Source organism: Diadema setosum, chromosome 3 (assembly GCF_964275005.1).
Source record: "Diadema setosum chromosome 3, eeDiaSeto1, whole genome shotgun sequence".
NCBI lineage: Eukaryota > Metazoa > Echinodermata > Echinoidea > Diadematoida > Diadematidae > Diadema > Diadema setosum.
In genome coordinates, this window is record NC_092687.1 from 44,024,984 (window position 1) to 44,048,006 (window position 23,023).

Here is a 23,023-nt window from a genome sequence, read left to right on the forward strand (position 1 = left end):
ATGGTATTTTACCAATACCACCAGTGAAAGTTCTGTAAGACCTTAAACGTATTCGACTGCATGCATTGTAGGGTGACTTCCGTCTGCCTCCTCAGACATGATTTTGCTGAAGAACAAGTCGTTGAGGGCGTTTGTCACTAGAGCTCATCTCACTCGTTGTGGGTACGTGGTTCTTGTTGAGTAGCCAAACGAGTTAGTTTGGACGATTCCTGTTTAATTGCTCTTTAAGTTGAACAGCAAAATGAATATCGACATTTATTTTTGACCCCTTGTTGATGATAGGAGCCTGATATCACGAAAAGTAGCAATAATTGAAGAGTTTATATGCAAAAGGGGTTAGATCCACTTTTAGTACTTAGTACTTAGAAAAAAGAAAGGTTTCTTTGTGAGAATTTGTACAGAAGTGTATGGAAAATCTACATCTAATTTTGCAATAATTTCTATTCAAATGGTTGTTTGCAGTTGAAATTTTCACTGTAGCTAACTCATTTTGAATTCTGTGTAGTGATGCTAATAACTCAATTTTCATCAAAAATGGATCTAACCCCTTTTGCAAATGAGCTCTTCAATTATTAAAAAAAAAGAGAGAGAGAGAGAGAAAATGAAGACTTCGAAGTCTGCAAATGATTTGGGAAATTTATAAAGAATTCTTCCACAAGACTTCAGAAAAAAAAAAACCAACTCACCGGCGTCATTGAAATGATTCCTTAGAGAGAAAGAAAGGAAGAAAGAGAGAGAGATAGAGAGAGCGAGAGAAAAAAAAAAAGATGCCAAGTGCATACGCGCTTCATCATATCATATATAAAGTATTTTACTTTTGAAAATAAATCTTCGGTCGTATTTTGATTGTTTCCGGAATCATCAAAGTATCAGCTCATAATACAAAAGTGGATACATTAGGGGTAATAAATTAACAACAACGACAACAACAACAACAACAACAACAACAACACACACACACACACACACACACACACACACACACACACACACACGCACACAAACACACACATTTTGGTGAAAATTATAACTTGCATGGAAAGGAAATTTGACATTTCTGGATGTTTTTAGTGGTGAGTCTGGTGCGTTCACACTGTACATGATGAACCACATTTGACAAGCTTTCAACTCTTTATTACAGACCTCAATATCAGATATCTAGGTTTACCAGCCTATCAGTTCGGTGCAGCTGCCCACTGCAGGGCCTACAGGGGATCCGACGATTTGGCTGGTTTTGACCTACGCCCATAAGATTGTTCACAAACGACAGCCTCTCAAGAGGGCGCTATAACTCGCTGGCTCTTCTCAGAAAAAATAAAAAAGTAAGAGAAGTAGAAGAAAATAAAAGCTTTATATGACAGACCCTAATCGGCTCTCTGCCACGTTCTTAATGACGAGCGATTGTGGGTATATGGCTGGAAATAATTCCCCGTGATCATTTCTTCTTGATCAATTATTCAAAATTTAACCTGAGCCTGTAATTGAAGAGATGTAATCTTCTTTTGCACTGCCCCAAGACTCCATGACGAATCTGAAGAAAAAAACTAAAAGCAAAAACAAAAACAAAACAATAAAAAACAAAACAAGGGGTTTTATGCAAGCATCAAAGTGGCGAAGATGTCTGCACGCGCAAAGTGAAAGGGCGCCCTCACCCTGTCGTCACCAAAAATGTTGAGCAAATACCGCAGGATCTCCCAGATCAGAATATTTGTCTATCTGTTTGTTTGTTTGTTTGTTTCGGTGGGGCACAGAAAAAGGAAAAATAACAGTACACTAAGAAGCCCGATGCAGATGCTTCAATTGTCATTTACTATAGTTTACTATAGTTATATTTCATTGATACTTTCATCAGTCACCTATGGATATACTGTTACATTATGATGGCTGAATAATTAGATAAACTTTACTGTCTACACGACAGCCAATCATGCTTCGTTATTTCGACTTGTTCTTTTTATGTCTGCATCCTTCTGTATTCTTTCTATCCTTTGCTTAAAATCAACATCTCGTCGATACTACACTGCAAAAAATGCGGCATACTGTTATATACGTGCATTATCTTGTCTGAAGATTTGGTTCTGTAAGGCTTAATGGAAAACACAAAATAATAGGTAGAAATTACCTATTACATGACGTTGCATCGTAATTTTTTTTCATGTTTTTATTGTTCGTTGCACCAATTACTACTGATTGTTCTTGCCACCTATTTTTTTTCTTCTTTTTTTTTTGTCGGTATTCTGCAACTTTATCTAATACTTGGAAATCCTGTGTAGATATCTGAGGCAGTGATGCATTCAATGGAAATGGCGTGGTAGTATTTACCTGTATGTACTCTGGGGTTTATGTCTTTATCTTTCATAAGATTCGTTTGCAGCAGAAATATAAAAGTAAAAGAGGACATTTCTCACTAAATCATTATGTTCTATTCCTCGTTTAATACTTCGACTATATAACACATAGGCGTACGGTACGCCTATGTCTGTACCTATGATCCTAACAGATTAGTAGGTCTACTTCGTGAGAACACCTGACAGTTTAAGTTCCCCAAAATGTTTCATTTTTGGTCGGAGTTTTTTGGGAACTTTTGTTGCTTTTTTTCCTTCTTCTTCTGGTTTATCTTTTTTCTAGTTTATATCAAATGATATGGAATTGCCCCTTATGCCTAATATGCCTGCAGCCCTTATTACTTATCGACAAAGGTGGAAAAGAATAATATATCATTTAACAAACAAGGGATACAACGTATCAAATCATCAACAAAATATGGGATTTATAGAAAATTCTTATAGATTATGGGGCAAGTATGGACGGTAGTCAGAGTGTTACAAGAAATAAAAGTCAAATTAGTATTCTCAAAGGAAAGTCTTGAGTGGTAATAAGCTGTCTTAACTACGGCATACTTTCGTTTTTGTTTTTCACTATGTACAATTATACAAATTTCATTTAAAAGGGTCATAATTCAATCAAGAATGCCAAGGCATGTAATGTATAGTCTTTGCCTCTTATAATTATCATGTGGGAAAATTCATGTGTGTTGTTATTGTTTTTTTTTTTTTAATGACAAATTGTCCACTTGCGGTGAAAACAGGATCTAAAGATTATCTAAAGTGTGATCATGGCATATAGGTAGCAAGAATCTTGTGTCTCTTTTTATACATTTTATTGATGATATTGACTTTAAGAAAAGCCACTATGAAAACAATGCATGTCCTCACAATAAACTAACTTCGAAAAATGTTAATGACTTCACAAAATAGAACAGTTTTTCATGATATTTTTGTTTACGTATCTAGGTCCTACTACTATCATGCTTCTAATATATTTTCATGATTTCATTTCATTTGCATGTAAAGAATTACCATCTGTCTAGGGCCTACTGAAACATTATATAAAGCAATCTAAAGAATTCACAATGAGAATCAATGATCCACATTACACACACTGCATTATGTATTTCAATTTCGGCTCATTTAAGGTATAGCATCTTTATTAAGAATGAGAAATGTCTCCCTTTTCTATCATATTTTTACAAACAAGTATCAGGTGGATTTCACAGAAAAAAAGAATCAGGTGTTATTTCATTTGTTATGTTCACAGACATAACCGTCCGACTCCTTCCTCAATCTGTCCCGACTGGCACGAGATACAGTCGTATAACTATCGTACTCCTGTTGTTACATCTATGCCATCATACGCATGGAGTACTATAGTGGTGACGTCAAAGCGAAGACATCATCACTCTGATTAATTTCGAATATTGGTATAGAAACAGTCTGTGCTCCAAACTTACATTTCAATGGCCTCCTGAATTGTTTTACCGTTCGTTTGTATTTTGTGTGTTCTTCTTGCTGCTTTTTAATGGTTTTACCCTCTGTATAAGGTTGCAATCTGAATATAATGATGATAGAGTCAACTCTCTATTGCAACCTTTGAAGTTTTAATATGTTTAGGATGACTCCAGTTAAATGTTTCAGAATCCTCGGGCAATGAGGATTCCAGACTTGAATCATCCAGATTCGGATTCAGCATTCTCGAAACAGGAGAACAGTTTTGTTTTTCTTTGCTATTTTTCTCCATTTTATTTCTAAGGAAATGTATAGGGTAAGCATCTTGAAGATCATCTTGAATATTTGAAAACCTTCAAGGATGCAAGAAATTCATAATCCAGATTCGGATTCATCACAAACGAAATGGGATGAAATCATTTGACAGACGGTAAAATAAGGTTCGGCGTCTGGCATTCAGACTATATAATGATTATACTCTCTTCCTTGTTCGTGTTGTTTATGTTACTTTACTCCGATGATTATATCCGATGCACTTTTACTCTATACCTACAACCACTGTATGTTACCAGTGCTTTATTGCGTTTCATTTGTCATAATACTCTGCATTTAAATACAGGTTGATTTGAACGGCTCCCCTCCGACGTCACGATGTTGGTGAAGAATGAATGGTTGAGGGCGTTTGCCATCGGAGCTCTTGTTGGTGGGTACATGGTTCTTAACATCGGACGATTCCTGTTTCATTGCTCCTCCACCGAATTCAAAGGACAATATGAGTACGCACCTTATAGCACAGCATCGAGAGGGGTGGCCGCTGTCATAGTAGGTGCAAATAAAAACGAAGAAAATAAAACCTCAAAATCTGCAAATGATTTCAGAAATTTATCCAGAACTCTTCCCATTGACGTGAGGTGTCCCACAGACTGGAAAACAAATTCATCGGCAGCGGAGAAACTGGAATGTCGAAAACGATTACCAGATGTGATCGGAATCGGTGTATCGAAATGCGGGACGGAGGCGCTCTCCTTCTTTCTCGACATGCATCCGTATCTTGTGCACTCGCATAAACCGAAGGAAGTCTACTTTTGGAACGACAACTTTAATCGTGGCATGGATTGGTATCGCGATATTATGCCAGTTTCGTCGAAGTATCAGCTTACAATGGAAAAGACACCAACTTACATCCGTGACAAAAGGGTTCCACTGCTTATTAAGTCCATGCTGCCCTCTACGACTAAATTCATCGTAGTAGTTCGTGATCCCGTGTTACGGTTGGTATCGAGCTATGTTCACAATATTGTCACTGGAGGCAAGCCTCTAAAAAGGGCGCTAAACCCCGCTGGCTTCAAAAAGACCTTCCTCTCTAATAAAGGTGATGTTAAAGAGACTAATACGGCTCTCCGCCACGGGCTTTACGACGAGCTTTTGCGGGCATGGCTGGAGGTCTTTCCCCGTGATCATTTTCTCGTGGTCGATGGTTACGAACTGGAAACAAACCCTCTGCCCGTCCTTCAAGAGGTCGAATCCTTTCTCGGACTGCCGAGGTATTTCGACGAGTCGAAAATATACTTTAATAAAACCAAAGGCTTCTATTGCAAGCATCACGATGGTGAAGATGTCTGCATGCGTGAAGGTAAAGGGCGCCCTCATCCCTTCGTAGCTGAAGATGTTGAGCGAAAATTGAAGGACTTCTATCACTCACACAATCTCGTCTTTGAACGAATGGTTAGGAAAAATTTTACTTGGGCATAGAAAACAAAATGAAGCAAACACTAAACGTCTTTATGGTAGTCAAAATTAAGACCCTTCTTGATCTATAGTGAAACATCCATGGGTACTTTGCACTCCCGTTACAACACGGTTACAGTATGTGTTAATATAAAGAAGTAAGAGTTCAGGCCCCCAAAATCATCGCCATTTAGTATATGGCACAAATTTTTCGTCAATATGCTATCTTTTCAAAGTGCCATTGACAAAGAAAAACAAAAGAAATATGCTCCGTTATGACAAAATGCGGGTCGCTTAAAAAAAAGAAAGTAGCGGAAGAAACGAAGAGTTTGTTTGCAAAAACCGATTATAAGTCCGTTTTTGAAGATTTTGAAGTACGGTCTCTGTCATAAAGTACAAAATAATACCTTTTAATGATATATTGGTCACTACATAATAAAGGTACATTTTTGAAGTTATGGTCAAAAGAAGCAAAAATTTTATGAACATTAACAGAGCGTCTGCATGGGCAGACGCTTCAAATCACTCTGCGTGGATTGCGTAATAGTTAAACTGTAATTGTTATGTTATAACGAATAACGAAAGAGAAATGCTGGTCCCGAGGATTTCGCTATAACGGGAGTGTACTGTGCCTTCATTACAGAGTGATTCATCGAAGTAACCACTGTTACATTGGACTTTGTGGTGACTGACGAACTGAGGCAGAGTCGACAGCCAATCACACTCCGGTATTTCAACTTGATGTTGCTGTTTTTATGTCTGCATTGTGTGTTGTATTTTTTATCCGTTCCTTGATATCAACAGCTCGTCGATATTATAGCGTTTGATAAAATATCAATCTTGAGCTTAACACATTGTAATCATTGACAGCGACAATCTATAATAATATACGTATTGCGTAAAAGCCGCCTACTCAATCATAGTCAATTATGGCTAATAAAAAAAAAAACTCTTACTGAAAAGATGGTATCAGACTATAGTACTCGCTTGCAGTGTCTGCATTTTATTTCAACATAGGTCAGTATACAAATAATGCATGTTTATGAGTGCAATGGACAGAATATTTGAAGAGGTGAAAGATGAAATGATCCATTCAACGAGGCGCAGCCTCGTTGAATGGATCAACAATTTCATCTTTCACCGAGTGAAATATTCTGTCCATTGCACGAATGAAAAACATTTATTATTTGTTTTATATAACGCCTAGAAGAGATCCTTGTCCTTTCATGTTTTATCAATAATTTAGAAACAAGAGAGAATCTGAGATGGCGAGAATGCTCAGTGGGCGCTTTATACGCTATGTAGCGCGCTGTCGCATGTACATACACTGCAAAACGCATGCAAGCGTATGCGTAGTATGCCGGGCTCTCAGCAGGGAGGTGGAAGAGATTTCCACCTCCCTGCTCTCAGTGAGCGTGCAATGGAGCAAATCGTATGGATCCAAAATTGCACGGTAAATGGAACCACAAGTGCACGGATGATGACGTCATATTGAAATGGGCCGAATAATCGATGTCAAACAACCAATCAACAACCAATTATTTTATATTTGTGAGCATGTGAAATTACTCTGGGAATCATGTGAAGAAATGATAGAGAATGTTGAATTTAAAAATTGTACTTGGGAAGAAATTTTGTTTGGATGGAAGGAGGATAATAGGGGAAAACATCAGTTGTTAAATCACATTTTAATTTTGGTTAAATATTTGATTTTTAAAAGTAGAGAATATGGAAAGCCGCCTACATATCGTGAAATAAAAAATAATGTTTTAGAGGATAGATTTGAGGAAAAGAAAATAGCATCAATGAAGGGAACTTTAACCATTCATTTTAGTAAATGGGAAAATTTGAAAATAAGTATTGAAGGACCCGGAGCCAGATGTCCACGGGGAAGGGGGGAAGGGAGGGGAAGGGTAGAGGGGAGAGGGAGGGGGGGAGGGGGAGGGGGAGGGGGTGATTAACGGGAATATCGATTCCATTTGGTTGTATATCGATTTTATTTGGGTGCATATTGATGTGTTAAATATTTCTTTGTATGAAGAACCGTTACGCTGAAAGTACAGCTCCATTTAATATAAATATATATTTTTTTTTAATGAATGCGCTGTCATGTTAAAAGGACAGATCCATTTGATTATAATGAAAGCAAGTAAGCAGTGTATGTTGTTTTTGTTTTTTCTCGGTGAATTGTATTTCCTTTGCTAATGCACTGTTCCTGCTGAAAGTACAGCTTGGTTTTGATTTCATTATAAATGTGTTTTGCTAAATCGTGAATTCTGTAATATATATGATTCGATTTATCATGAAATCTGTATTGAATATGGAATCAATAAAAGATTATGAAAAAAAATCAAATTACAAGGATCTCTACAGGCGTTAATGTGAAATAAGTTGGATTAAAAGGATCGTATAGTTTCGGGTGAGATCTAACTTCAGGTTTCCAACATTGTGTGTGTTTGTGTGTGTGTGTGTGTGTGTGTGTGTGTGTGTGTGTGTGTGGTAATGAGAAACCTCTTATGAAGTATGAAAGAGCACATAATTCCAGAGGGATTCAACGTTTATTTGATGAAAATTGATTTTGAAATGGCCTTTGTTTTAGTTCTTTTTGATGTCTCAACCATTTAAGAACCAATTTTTATCTAGTAAGCTTTGAGTTCGTCTTAGAATGGTATGCTCTACCTACTAAGTGGATTTCTTGTTAGCTCGCAAAAAGTTAAAAGCCCCATCCTCATCTCCACCAATACTATGCCATCCCTTCAAATAACTTAAATTTGATGGATAATGTGGGTCCACCAAGAATTATAAATTGATCTATAGTGGCATGACATGTATTTGACACGTCATCGCAAAACTCGCGGATATTCTGTCGTTAGTATTATCGCATTTTCAGACTTGAAGCTTTTTAATGTACAAGTATTTAACTCATTCTATATTCAATGCATGTTATATGATTACATCCCTCACCCCCCCCCCCGCAAAAAAAAAATGAAATAAAAACAAAAAGTACCACAAAATTCATGTTGCTTAACTGGGCCCTAGATTAAATCTGCGTCGGAAAATCGGCTAGGACGTTACAGCGCATGGTTTATAAATTCGTAAATTTAGAATATTAATACACCATCTGCTTTTGATTTTAAACACACTGGCTGAAGCAGATATTCTTGTCTTGGAATATAAGTCAAGTATTTAACGGGAACGTAATGATAATGGTTAATGGTTAACGCATAATGTACAATGATTATGTAAACAAAGACAATAAATTGGTTTCTTGAATGGTAAGGTTTAACTTTTGATTTCAGACAAGAGGTAATAAGAGAAAAGAATTCAAAGAGTCCTCGATAGAGCAATGTGGAGAATTATGTAAACAAAGACAGAATAAATTGGTTTCTTGAATGGTAAGGTTTAACTTTTGATTTCAGACAAGAGGGCCATCCATTTCACGTAGATCTTTGTGAACACAAACTACTCTATGGGAGACTATCCGCGCAATATCTAACCCATGTTTTATTATAGTACTGTATACGCATGTGTATAAATGATATACCAACTTCATAATCCGTTTGTGAATACGTCTTGGATACGTGAATGAATCCGTCTTCACACTCTCATAATAATGTATGCATCAATGATACCTACATAGCTACGCACACTGATGATAGATGATACATACATACAACGTTGTACAGTACGTACACTCTAACATAAATTTGATAAAAGCATACATCCATACATACATTTGTATATAGGGGCCTATACGCGCATTGGTTCGTCATGTACGTACAGACTTACATGAATTTCATTGGTAAGGATATACAGTGTACAATACATACAAACATACATCCATACATAGCTACGCACACTTATAAATGGTACATACACACGTAAAGTCTTACATGAATTTCATGAGAAAGGAGTTGCAATCATACATCCATTCATCCATGTATGCATCTAGCTTGATCTCTTTATTCCCCTCTCAAACCATTCATTCATTCTCTGTCGTCAAATTAAACAAAGTTCTGAACACCATCAATACACTCACATCCTAAGACCTGCAACAGTTTGCCTTACACATGAATAGTATTAGCATCCGTCTCTTACTTCACAATTATACACGAAATTACACGGTTTTCACCTACACATGTGCACACAATCATACATACGTACATAATATACACGCATACATACATACAAACACAAGCGTCTCGATGTCACGTCCGTCACTCGCCTATCTTCGTTTTCTGCCTTCAAACCATTGCTCTATTCTTTTAGTTTAAAAGTTAAATTACAGGCGCCTTTGTCGATATCCTTCCCTATACACTTGAATAAACTGTTTATAAATCGTGTAAAATTCGTCACCGTGATTTCTATTCTGCCCTTCTCTTCTCTCTGTCGGACAAATTGAGAATTTAAACAACTTTAATACACACTTCAAATAGAGAAACGAGACAAGTTTTATAGAAATGTGATTGTTCAATCTTCAAAAGAAGTCTTTACTGCGTAAAATGCGTTTACAATGACAATCCTATATACTATCGCATTAAGGCTTCATTGTAATCATGCAGTCCTTTCATCACTCAAGTCCAAACTGATCATGCTTTGATTCAATACATTGGATAAAGAAATGCCGGGTTTTGAAATCAGTAAACCATACTTGTGAGGGTTTCAAGTAATGATTGTCCTCATGTCGGGGACTAAACGTCTCTTCCTTCAACTGTCTTTCAGCACTAAGAACAAGGTCTGACAACAACAACAACAACAACAATAGGAAGATGCAAGATCCAATACTCAGAAACATAACTTCTTCTTTTTTTTTTTTTTTAACCTATATCAGTTCATATACAGTCGACATCACTTACGTTATTACAAATATGAGAAATATTTTGGTTTTCTGTTCATCATCAATTCTGTTCATCATCATCAACCTTACTGCTCTTAAATCTCGCATGTTGATGTGAAAGTGTGATTTTTTTTTCTCCGTGCGGGCCCCCCCCCCCCCCCATTGATCTCGGAAACGCAATGGCCGATGAACTTGCATGATGAACTTGAAATTTTCATGCTGATAGATCTTCGCGTGCTGAATCTGATGGTGTAATTTATTTTAATCAATTATGCAATTTTTGGCATAATTAGCTAATTCATAATGCATATTTTATGCATTTGGGGGATATTTTCATAATTTCAGCCTAAACAGGTACAAAATTACATGAAAACTGTGTAATAATGAAGAATAATGTTTCCCAAATGTGAAATAAATCAATTCTTATCTATTTTTATAATTACAGCAGATTTGCATAAACTATTAATATGCAAATTTAATACTTATGAATTTTTGCATACTTTTGAAATGTATGACGTACTAAAATGAAACTGGAAGTAAAATTATCCTTTTACAGGACCCATGGGCACTACCATACTTTTCAACTGTATTCTAATGTCCCTGATATTGTAAACTTGAAGTATAATTTATGCAAATTTATGTAAATTTATGATTTTTAAGATAAAAATTAGCTTATATGTGATTTTGCGTGCAAAATATAAGAAAAATCAATGAATACAAAAAGTATAGAAATGTAAGAAAAATTTAAAAGTTATTTGCCATAACTGAAATTAACTTTACAGAATCATGTTTTTTGTCTCAAAAAGTGAAAATATCACTGTAATTCTTTTGTTTTTCCAATGTTTTTATTTCTTTTGTTTCTACTGTTTACATTTGTTATGTATTTTATTGTTTTCTAAGAGTGCCCAGTAAATCATGTTGAAGGATAAGAGTTATTTGAATCATCTATGTGGATAAAAACTCAATTTCCCCCTCAGAGAGAGAAAAAAAAAAACGAGAAAAAAAACCAACTTTTTGTTATGTTTTGTATTGTTTTTATTTCTTATGTTTTCTATTGTTTGATATTCCTTATGTATATCATTGTTTCTAAACTTTGCCCAATTTATTTCAGAACAATATAGAAGCATGAACCAAGTGGAAAACCAATTCCTGAGCAAAATTTATAAAGTAATGCAAGCCATGGGCTATTGACAGTATGTAACTGTACACAAATATATGCAGCGATTAGCCGTTTTAATGACATGCGCATACTAATTGGCCCCTAGGTAGGTCCGATATGGACAATCGAGTGGTACCAAAATGTGCGCAAGACTTCAGGGGAAAAAGTCATGAAGCGAGAATCCGAAATTCCCAACGGTCGCGATGCAATCGCCAAAAGTATGGAGGGGGGGGGGGGGGGGCTTCCCAGCCCCCCCCCCAGTGCAGTTAGGGTTTAATAAACAAAGTATACCATTATGTAATTCAGGGGCGGATCCAGGAATTTCGTAAAGAGGGGACGTGCTTACAAAAATAAAGGGGGGGGGGCGCAGGCACCCCTCCCCCCATTTTTTTTTCTTTTTATTTCTTTTGTTTCAACAAAAAATAAAGGGGGGGGGGGGCGTGCGCCGGTTGTGGTCCTCCCTAGATCCGCCCCTGTAATTGTAGGACACAATAGTCAAATTCGCTGCATAAGTTCCACCTCTTTTCACATTATGGCTATACGTATTCCGTCCGTTTTAGTGTTTAAATAGTGTAGGATCGATCTTGACTGAAATATGGATCTAAGACTTTATGAACTACACTCCTGTCACATCCGTCAGTGGGGAATTTTCTTTGTCGAATGAAATGGCAAACACGAATATGAGACCACGACTCCAGTTTATGCTCTCCATCTATAAGAAAAATACACAAGATAAGGACAGAAACAATTTGAAGGTTAGGACATTAGACGGACACATCTGAATATAGGAAAATGCCTCTATCATTTAAAGCGTTCAGATATACAGGTAAAGCCTCAAGAGGCTATACAAATTAGGTTTTTATGTTTGCATGTGATCATTACTACATCAGCAAACCGCACAAAACGCTTTGAAAAATCGCATTGAAATAGAAAGCTCAGTTATTCTTGGTTATTGTTACGAGGGAATCGTTTCCAAGGCCGTTGTCTCAAAATAGTGTTGCTACTCTACACTTTGATAGAAACCGGTCACGGAGGACGAGTACAAGATGGAGACGTATTTCTCTCATTCACGCGTCCAGTCAGTATTGAATAAAGCTTTCAAATTATAAAACCTGTCACCCTTAGCTCTCCTTTGCTATTACTTCCATCCATCTTAAGACTGGCAATAAGGAAACTTCAACAAAGCTAAATATCAAAGATCCGAAGGAGAGGAAGAGGAAGATGCCAACGAGAAATAAGAATGAACTGAATAGGCAAGAAAAGAGTGGGAAGAAGAATATATAGGCAAAGAGGTAAAAGAGTAAACAATATTTTGAAGCACTTCAAGGGGGTGTAGGAGGCAGGATAGAAAAAGAGAAAGAAAAAGTACCGGTAAGGAAAAAGAAATGAGAGGAAGAAAATGTAGTAGAAAAGGAAGAAAAGGAAGTCTATAGTACCTCTTCAGAGGATGATAATTTTTCTCCTTTTCATCACCACGATTACATAGGTCATCACCGACATGAACAACGCTGCGAAGAGCAAGGCGTACGTGGTCGACGACTTCTGAAGAGCTCCGCGATGTAGACAAGCAATGGGACCTGTATGGCCAAACCAAAATAATGACCGTAATGTTTTGACAGAGCACAATTAATGGGATAATCGAAGGTAAACGGACAAGGCCCAGACCATTTTGCACACACGTCTTTTCTTACACTTTATCTACGTCGTACATTGTCATTTCAAGAACATATAACCATATTCAAAACAAGAGTGAAAAATGACACAAAGTCTCGAAAGTAAATTGAATTAGTTTGATTAAATTCTTGAGGTATAAATTTGAATATGATAGGAATATTGAAGAAATATATCATCTAGCATGTAGGGATGAAGGTGAGAGTTAAATATTAGACAAAATTGAAGCTATCATCCACATTATGTAGTGTTTCACATTACACATTTTTACGCTTGCTCTATCAAAGTCCAGAGGCGAATGAAATCATTACATCAAAAGTAGATTAACCTCTCTCCAAGCAATACTCGAGACTGGTGTAGGTCCAACCAATCCCGTTCGTCCCCGAGCACGTGACATTGATGCACTTGTTGTGTGGGCGTGGTCTGAAGAGAGCCGAGGCGTTGCTGGACGAGGAGAGCGTGGTGTTGTCGACTGCGATGGTGTAATAGTGAACGTGTGGGGCGGGCTGGTCCTCGGGACTAATGTGACACGTGATAACGAGAATGACCTGGTTTCCTTCTCCATTGATCTCCTGGGTCTCGATGGAGAGGATGTCACTCGCTGGAGGCGCGTGACCTAAGAATTACAAAAACACACACATATACATAATCTGTTTGTTTTGTTATTGATTTTTTTTTTATACTGTGTTTTTATTTGTCAGGTACTTCGCATTCTCCCCAAATCATGAACATCCTTGATGAACAAAATCAAGGGGTCAAAGGTGAACAAAGTCCATTGAACGGTTGAAAGAGAATCCTCATTGTATTCCCTTAACGGGTCAGACACTGACGAGTTTGGTTGACGATGCTCATCGAATTATTATGTTTACAAAATTTGCATTGTTTGTCAAAAAACATGTAATTAACACCTTAACACTCCCGGGAAACATTTGAATCTTAAAATTTAAACCTTCCTAGTATAAAAATCAAGTACAACAACCTACTCGACAACCATGGCCCTTGTGTTCACGTGAACAAATTTGCTACTATCAATTGAAAACAGACTAGTTCGGGGTATGAAGAAAGATATTAATATAAGAATATTATAGTGATAAGACCCATAAGCCTACTTGCCTGGATTTCTTTAATCATAGTCATTAGCACTTGCATGAATGGACACAAGTAATGTACAGACTATATAATACTTGTGGATCAACGTGCAATTACCAGCAATAAAGCTAGTACTAACGAGTTTGGTATATTGTCAATGCTTACATAAAAAAAAAAAAAAAATGGCTTCATGTCAATTGTATATGGAGAGAAAAACGTATAATATGAAGTGAAATTGATTTTTCCTTGTACTAATCACAAAAGCTTTGGGATTTAAAAATTACGATATCATGGAACGTTTTATTGTCTTACCGTTGCTTCTTGGACAGTAAATCTTTGTAGCGTTCGTCCTTCCGATGTCGTTGATACCGGTGCAGGAGATTTCAACGCATTCACTCGGAATGGACTCAAGGATCAAGGAAGGGGAGCTCGAAGCTGACTCGATGACGTCATTCACTGCAATCTCGTATATTCCCACTGGTGGAAATGGTTGGTCACGTGGGTCGACGTCACATGTGATCCTGAGGCCATTAATTTCTTGTCCGTCCTCGTTGTCAACGATCTTGATCAAGATGATATTGTCTGCTGGACGGTCTGTCGAGACGACGAGAGTTAGAGGTTCACGGATGATAAAACTCATCCTCATTTATATATATATATATATATATATATATACACGTTTTCATTCAACGATGTTGATAGAATTCAGTACATTGCATAATCAAAAAGTATGATCCAATGTTATCTGCTTTTTAAAGTTAATCCCGAAATTATCCATTAAATTGTCATCGGCAAGTATTGATATAGCTTTTAAAGCATGTACGTAAAATCTGCTCATCATAGGGTGCGTTTATCAACTCTCTTTTTCTCGGCAGAAACAGGTTTTCCAAACAGCTTTCAAGGATTTTTTACGAGCTGATAAACGCAAAGCTGTTTTGAAAGCCCTTTCGGAAAGCCTTTTCGAAAGGGTGCGTTTATCAACTCTCCTTTTCTCGGCAGAAACAGGTTTTCCAAACAGCTTTCAAGGAAATATTACGAGCTGATAAACGCAAAGCTGTTTTGAAAGCCCTTTCGGAAAGCCTTTTCGAAAGGGTGCGTTTATCAACTCTCTTTTTCTCGGCAGAAACAGGTTTTCCAAACAACTTTCAAGGAATTTTTACGAGTTGATAAACGCAAAGCTGTTTTGAAAGCCCTTTCGGAAAGCCTTTTCGAAAGCCGCAAATTTGTGGCTTTCCAAACAGGTTTCCTAAACAGGTTTTCAGAAACCTGTTTGTAAAAGCCTTTTGAAGTTGATAAACGCAAAGGTGTTTTGAAACGGCTTTGTAGTATTGTACTGCAGTTACGAACGATGCGCGCCTTATGTGACCTCTTCTCCTCGGGTCGAATTGCGCAATGCAGCTCTGCAGTGACAGGCCAGTTATCGTGTTCGCGAAGAGAGTTGATAAACGCAACTATTTTGGAAGCTGTTTCTAAAGGGCTTTGGAAAGGGCTTTGGAAAGGGCTTTGGAAAGAGCTTTTGAAACTGGAGCTGCCTCACAGATAGGAAGACAATTGATTCATGTGGCATTGCATCATGACTCGTCACTCTCAAAGGAAACAATGTCTTTATGATGGTACATGTAATTGCTTTTCGCCGTCCCTTCTTAGAAAGCAAGCGTCACATTAATAGTACAGGGCTTTGGAACGGGCTTTGGAAAGGGCTATGGAAAGGGCTTTTGAAAGGGCTATCGAAAGGGCTTTTGAAAGCCGTTTAAACAGGGGAAAGTTCATAAACGCAGCCATAGACACGAACAATCATTTCCCAAAAATCGACAAAGCTTCCATGCATGTTGCCTAACGAACAGGTAATATAATTTTGGCGCCTCGTGTGTCCTGCACTAAATTGCAGCAAGTTCGTTCTGAACACCAAAAATCTTTAATTTTACATCATAAAAATAACCATAGGTATTTTTTTTTTGGGGGGGGGGGAGGGCTTGCTACTTAACATTTCTGGGATCAAGGACATTCTTAATAATTGCATCATATGCATATTATTATCTTGTCAGGAAAGTTATGTAATGTCATAATCATCGCATGCCTGGCAACCTGCATAGCTTTCAACAATACTCCGAAAGAACCGAACAAACATGATATCATTTGGATTTGCGCGCAGATCCTAGTAGATCAGATATTGAATTAAATTAAATTACTTACGCTGAACTTCCAAGGTTCGGGACCGTTCACTGCCGATGAGATGACACTGAAGTATGCCCCCATTGTCAGCTGCGGTCGGAGCGAACGTCAGTTCGCTACGAACGTTGTAATATGTAAAACGATTGATACGGTAGGCGAGACCAGAACTAGCAGACTCGTTGACAGCATTATCGCTTCCTTTAATACATGAGGAACAGAGTGGGAAAGAAACCAACAAACCGAAAAGAATTTGAATAACATTGGAAGATTCACTTTGTATTTGTACATAGATAATCGTCAGAAGATTTGTCAATGCCTATTATCGAGCTTTCGATTAAGGACGAAAGAGAAAGAGGAAGGGAAGCATGGCGTGAAATCATTTTCCGCATTTGCAGAACCAAACATTTCTCAATCCTGTTGATTTTTAGGACGGTTTTCGGTGGAAATAGCTTCCGGTCGGAATAATAGAACAGCGCAGCTACCCGCCACACGTTTAGGTTTACAGCAAGTGCGCGTGTATGACAGCTACGCATTCATATTATGTTCGCATTAATTCTCGCCGGATAGTTTAGTTGGTTGTTTTATTGTTCTTTTAGTGATGAACAAATTTTACAATGACACATGCTTCAAGCAAAACAGGTCGAATTTCTGAGGTTCATGCCGTTGAGAAAGCATCACCACGTACGTCGTGAAAGAACAAGTTGTCTTAACAAACTCGTATGAGCCAGGGTAGCTTGGTTTCAAAATGTTATGTACTGGTAGTCGTATTCTGAAAACATTCTTGGTAAGATTTTCTCCCTATTCTAAAATCAGGAATTTTTCAAAAAAAAAGTACACCGTATTCTGAAAATCTGTCTTACTTTCTTCCTAACCTTTTTCATAACTTTTATTTCCTATCAAATTTGCCTACAGATAGGAAGAAATGGGAAAATATTCTAATGAGTATGATATCTAGGAAGAAAATAATTTCTGACCTTGGAGGAAATTGTTATATTCTAGAATGCATTTAATTGGAAATGATTTAAGAAAAGCTATTAGGAGAGCCTTTACCCTGTCCTAAATTCCGTTAATATACTAATTAAAGGAACAGCGAATAAATAAAGGCAAAACATCATGCCAGACCTTTGATTTCGCCGAATAACAAGTTAACGTATTATTCAGTTTTGCTCTCTGGTTATTTCAAATATAAAAACTATTAACTACGTTCATATGAATAAACTGTACAGGTGAATCATCGTTTAAAAGTGTTCCTGTTTATTATTCAATTCATTTTGGTTATTCATTCATTTTTTGTTCAAATGTTCTTGTCATATGATTGTTTGCCACGAAAGTTTTTTCTTTTTCTTTTTCTACTGACAAAACAAATACATGTAGTTACGTATTCGGTTGTGTAGACCGGCAGGTCCCATTCCGTGAATTTGTGTTTAAATGGTGTTAATGTGTTGGCCAACATGTTTTATGGAGTTTGGTTTTTTTTTTTAATAATTATTCTCAGGCTGCACAAAATGCATGAACTGAGCTTTGATAAATGCAAGGCAAACAACTCTTTGCCAATGTGTTCTCTAAATCTTAAATGTACAGATCCTTCTTTTTTTATATACATTACTTGATAGCTATACATGAATGTATGCCTAAACTAAGTATTGATGTGTGTACATATTCTCTGAAAGAATTATCCGCGTAGGTTCAATAGCGTTCGCTTGTTACTGTACATACGCACAGCAAACAGGCGTAGATGGTAGCGCTGGCCGCCACGCTGCCCTCGGGCGCCGGCCCGCTGGTCGATCGTGTAGCTAACTGGATGTATCCAACCGGCGCGTCAGCTGCCGGCCACGTACCGTCAATGTACCACACGCGTGTAGCTTATGTATAATACACTGACTATTAAAATTTATTTTTGTAAAAAAAAAAAAAAAAAAAAAAAAAAAAAAAAAAAAAAAAAACAACAACAACAACAACAACAACACTCCATAATTTCTGCGATTCTCTTTTAATATTTCTTTCTTTGTAAGTAGTACATTTTCAAAACTGTATCACGGGTGAATACAAACATGTGTTTTTAACCAGACGTCATAATTTCGTAAGGATGTTATCGCACTGGTTAAATTTGCATAATACCAAACAAAATTTGTAATTTTATTTGCTTTAATATTAGAAAATGCAGTGGGCGGGAATAAGGATGTCCTAATTTTTTCCAGGGAACAATTTCAGAATACCAATTCTGTCTTTCATAGGCACTTCTGAACTGTCTGACTTAGAATTATGGAAAAAAAAAGAGAAGATTTTCAGAATAGTATAGGTCCTACTATACCCTAGGACTCGTGCCCGACATCGCGCTGGGCCGGGCGATCATTCTTTTACTTGTAAGTAGGACAAGTTGTAGTTTCGTATCGCCTCGTATTGTGATATTTATACATTTACAAACTCGCCCTCAATATTTCACAACCTAAAACAGATTGTCTGAATCTCGTCAAAGTCTGGTAAAAGTTGAATATTTACTGTTAAGACACTTTTATCCATTTCGAAATAATTCGATGGTTTGAATTTAAACTCTGCGCTGCACTCAAACAGTTGGCCGCGGTACGGTAGTGTACACGTACACGGCAGCGCAGTACAGTCATTTCTAAATGAGTCTAAAAGTGAAAAAATTAACAACAAATATTCAACTTTTACCAGACTTTGTAGACTCAGTTGTAGGGACTTTCGTTTGTAAAATATTTAGGGAGAGTTTGTGCATGTTTGAAATTTATGTGGCGATGCAAACCACACTACACAATCACTGTGCCTCCCGCTAGATTGTGCATTGATTTAGACGTACAAGCTTGTACATACAACACTGTATGAATTGGCTTAAGATAAAGAGGGAGAGAGAGAGAGAGAGAGGGAGAGAGATGAAGAAAGAAACAAAACTCGATCGAGAGACTTCTTTAATTCAATTTTAAATCATTTTTTTTTTCATCTTAGATTTTTATATTATTATTTTCATTTCTGTAACTTGGCCTGAGTTACTCAGTACATTATGAAATGCGTGAATAAATGAATCAAACTTACGGTCTCCTTCACACCTCACTCCGGCGTCTTTACTGTGAGTACAGTATGAGTAATCACATCCCCATGGCGTACGAAGACAATAAACCAGAGAGTTTTCCGTTCCATCACAGAAAGCATAGTCAACCCAGATTGGTCCAGATCCCTGCCCAAAGTGCGCTAAGTCATAACTAGCTGAGGCCGATGAGTAGCCGAGATCTCTGCACACCACGTGCGCGTCTTTCATATCCCAGTAATAGTCACACACCGTGCCCCACTGCCCGTTACACGATATCTCAACTCGGCCTTCATTTTGGGTTGATCCACCAACCAGCCTCACTGTAATAACATGAGATAAAAAGATAAATAGATATATAAATGGTAATGTCAAAATCACATGATTGGCAACCAAAAGGTTGAATTGTAATATGAGTTAAATAAGTCATTGCATGACATGGTTTGATACACACGACTATTTGTAAATAACTACAAATGAACACAACACTCGAAACCAAACAAAACCCTTGACACACACAAAACTTGAATAGGCCCTATATCATTTTACAGCAATCCAATGCAGGCTTAACATATTCATTCATTTGCGAATATCTTCATATTCACACACAATAATCTGAGGTTTGGTGTTCCAAGTGTGTCGTGTGTCTTCAGGTCGATGTTTAGCAGTGACATCTCAGAGATCACAAACGACGCCTCTGACACGAACAAACAGAGAGGTCTTCTTGAAAGTACGGCAACACGTCAAAACTCCATGATGCTAACATTAACATTCTGACACCGTCCTGAAATGAGAATGAATAACGTTAGACATTTAAATTTAAATAACAAATTGAAATAGTAATCTCTTAATTGTTCTCTTCTCTATAAAACTAACTTTTTACAGACCCAATGTCGTATGAATGATTGTGAGAACTTACCGGTAGGCGGTAGATCTACATTACAATTAAAAGTTTCCTTTACGCCCACGATAAACCCAATAACAATAAATCCTACAAAGGTAATGTTACTGTCTAAAATAATAGTCAAACCACATCCCTTGCAGTAAAGCATAATTTTCGTTTTTGTTTCATTTCGCTTTGATCAAGACACAATGAAATCAACTGAACGTAGTGTTTTGTAACTTGCACATGCTGAGCCTGTAAACAACATAGGGCCTAACGTGTTAGGCCTACTAGAGAACTATTTACGCTCTAGATTCTAGTGTACTGGCAACCCCTTACCAAGCAATAATCAACCTTTTAATACACTATCAACAGGGGCTTACTTTACAATCCCCTTATTAGATTTACACGTTTATTTTCTCACGCCTACACCCTCATGATCACGACAGCATTTCAATGAACCTTATACCTTCAATCCCAATAGTTTACACGTTCACTAAACCTCATTATTTTTTCCAAACCTGCCATCAACTTTGGTCTACATTATTCCACCGAATTTCTTTCGCCCAAGCGTCTTGCAGCCGACATACATACACTACGCGCACAAAACTATGCAACATACGGTACACTGCGCGACGTGTCACTGTGGATGAAATACTACACTAGGCCTAGTGGAAATGCAACTACAATCCCACTGTAGAACCCTAGCTGCAGCAGGAGCCGGCAACTGACAGCTAAAATCATATCCTAAAAATAAGCATTGCTTAGCATCATCGCCCTCAAACATTATACAATGAACATACACTGGTAATAATAATCTTAATTGCCATTATAATACCCCGAAATACAGCTTTAAATATCACTTTACAATAGGCTCGACTCACCATCCTGCTAGGATCTGGGCTTAGCTAGCTAGCAGCAGCTTCTCTGGCTAGTCTAGCTTCTCATCATCAATGATCATCGTACACTCCATAGATAGATGGCCAAGTATTTACTCTCGGTCGAAAAGTGAAACGCTGGGAAGAGTGCGCCAACTAGCGTTCAGCGGGGATATACTTCAGCGGGTGAAGTTTTCAGGCCATGTACTATGCAGGTGCCTGTATGAGCATGCACTTTCGCGATATGTTTGTATGAGACCAAAAACAGGCTATTGAAGAAAATAAAGAAAGAATTTTCTGTAGATCTAGAGAATCATGAATAAATATAGGAATTGGTGCAGTGCATTAAAGGACAAGTTCACCTTCATAAACATAAGGATTGAGAGAATGTAGCAATATTAGTAGAACACATCATTGAAAGTTTGAGGAAAATCAGGCAATCCGTTCAAAAGTTATGAATTTTTGAAGTTTTTGTGCAGTACCCGCTGGATGAGAAGACTACTGCTGTGTATGAATAACTTAGATGTCACATGCGTACAACAATATAAGGAAAATATAAAGAGAATTTCACAAAATTCCATCTTTTGAAAAAAGTACACATTACCCTGACTCCTTACCGACACATGTTATGGGTAATATTATTCCACCTGTCTTTAGAAAGAGACAAGTCAAGTGCTCTTTTATTATGAGAAAAAAGTGAAAATATGTTGAAGTTTCTTTTACATTTTCTTTATACTGTTGTACGCATATGACTCACAAGCTGTCGTAGTCTCCTCATCCAGCGGTTCCAACACAAAAATTTAAAAAATTCATAACTTTTGCATCGATTGTCCAATTTTCCTCAAACTTTCACTGATGTGTTCTACTAATATTGTTGCATTTTCTCAATCCTTATGTTTATGAAGGTGAACTTGTCCTTTAATCTGCACCAATAGCTACACCAAACCATCAACAGGTTCATCATTATTTCGATTTACAAGTTTCCAAGTTGGGTTGTATGTATATAGGTTCCTATACTATATTATACAATAATATTTAGTAGCCTATATATAGTAGCACCGACGTAGCCAGGTTAGGGGGAGGGTATTGGAGGAGGATGTCCCCCCCCCCCCTAACACTAACACACACACACACACACACACACACACACACACACACACACACAGAGTGAGAACTTTTTTACACTTTGATGTTGTAAACGGTGCAATTTGATGCATTTTTGCGTGTTTTATCAATTTAAGACGGTCCCACTGGCTTAAGAAGGTAGCAGTATTTTGATATAGATTAGGCCTATTATTGAACAATTTGCCCCCAAAATGTTATCATAAATAAATTTCTTGTATTTAGATGAATATCACGTTCAACCAAAAAAAAAAAAAAAAAAAAATGAAAACGAGGGTGTAAGAGAGGGGAATATCTTCTCCAACAGGATGATTTTGCATTTTCAGACCTGAAATTCAGCGATCTGGTGCAAATTATAAACCTTTGATGAAATACTTACAATTTTTCCCGAAAAAAATTAATGAATGATGCAAGTAAATAAGGTTTTTTTCAAGGAAGTGTTAAAACCTAAATCACGAAATTTGGCTTTTATTCCGCGTGTGCATCATCACTGTGTATGTTAAGGTCTAGATAGGGGAGGGTGTGGGAAGGGGTGCCCCCTCCCACATCCGACGGAGATTTTGCGTTTTAAGAATTGAAATAAAGTGATCTGGGCACATTTTTGTGTGTGTGTGAAAAATTCGGAAATTGCCAGGAAGGGGACCAAGCAATGAGTA

At 37.3% G+C, this 23,023-nt stretch overlaps 2 protein-coding genes across 3 annotated transcripts; one reads left to right on the forward strand and one right to left on the reverse strand.

Moving 5' to 3' along the window:
* Window positions 1-4,436: 4,436 nt before the first annotated feature.
* On the forward strand, window positions 4,437-5,537 carry LOC140246901 (heparan sulfate glucosamine 3-O-sulfotransferase 1-like). The gene has a single exon (XM_072326226.1). The coding sequence runs from the start codon at window positions 4,437-4,439 to the stop codon at window positions 5,535-5,537; it is 1,101 nt and encodes a 366-aa protein (XP_072182327.1).
* A 6,460-nt stretch (window positions 5,538-11,997) lies between these two features.
* Window positions 11,998-21,277, reverse strand: LOC140226598 (uncharacterized). 2 transcript variants are annotated; one of them, XM_072307053.1, is made up of 8 exons: window positions 21,252-21,277; window positions 20,094-20,268; window positions 19,493-19,807; window positions 16,463-16,639; window positions 14,582-14,863; window positions 13,509-13,796; window positions 12,946-13,086; window positions 11,998-12,221 (listed from the first exon to the last, which is right to left on the reverse strand). In XM_072307053.1, the coding sequence occupies exons 3-7, from the start codon at window positions 19,713-19,715 to the stop codon at window positions 12,950-12,952; spliced, it is 1,107 nt and encodes a 368-aa protein (XP_072163154.1). In that variant the 5' UTR covers window positions 19,716-19,807; window positions 20,094-20,268; window positions 21,252-21,277; the 3' UTR covers window positions 11,998-12,221; window positions 12,946-12,949. The 2 variants fall into 2 exon arrangements, with proteins under 2 accessions (XP_072163154.1, XP_072163153.1); XM_072307052.1 differs by having other exon boundaries at window positions 19,493-20,268.
* Window positions 21,278-23,023: the final 1,746 nt, after the last annotated feature.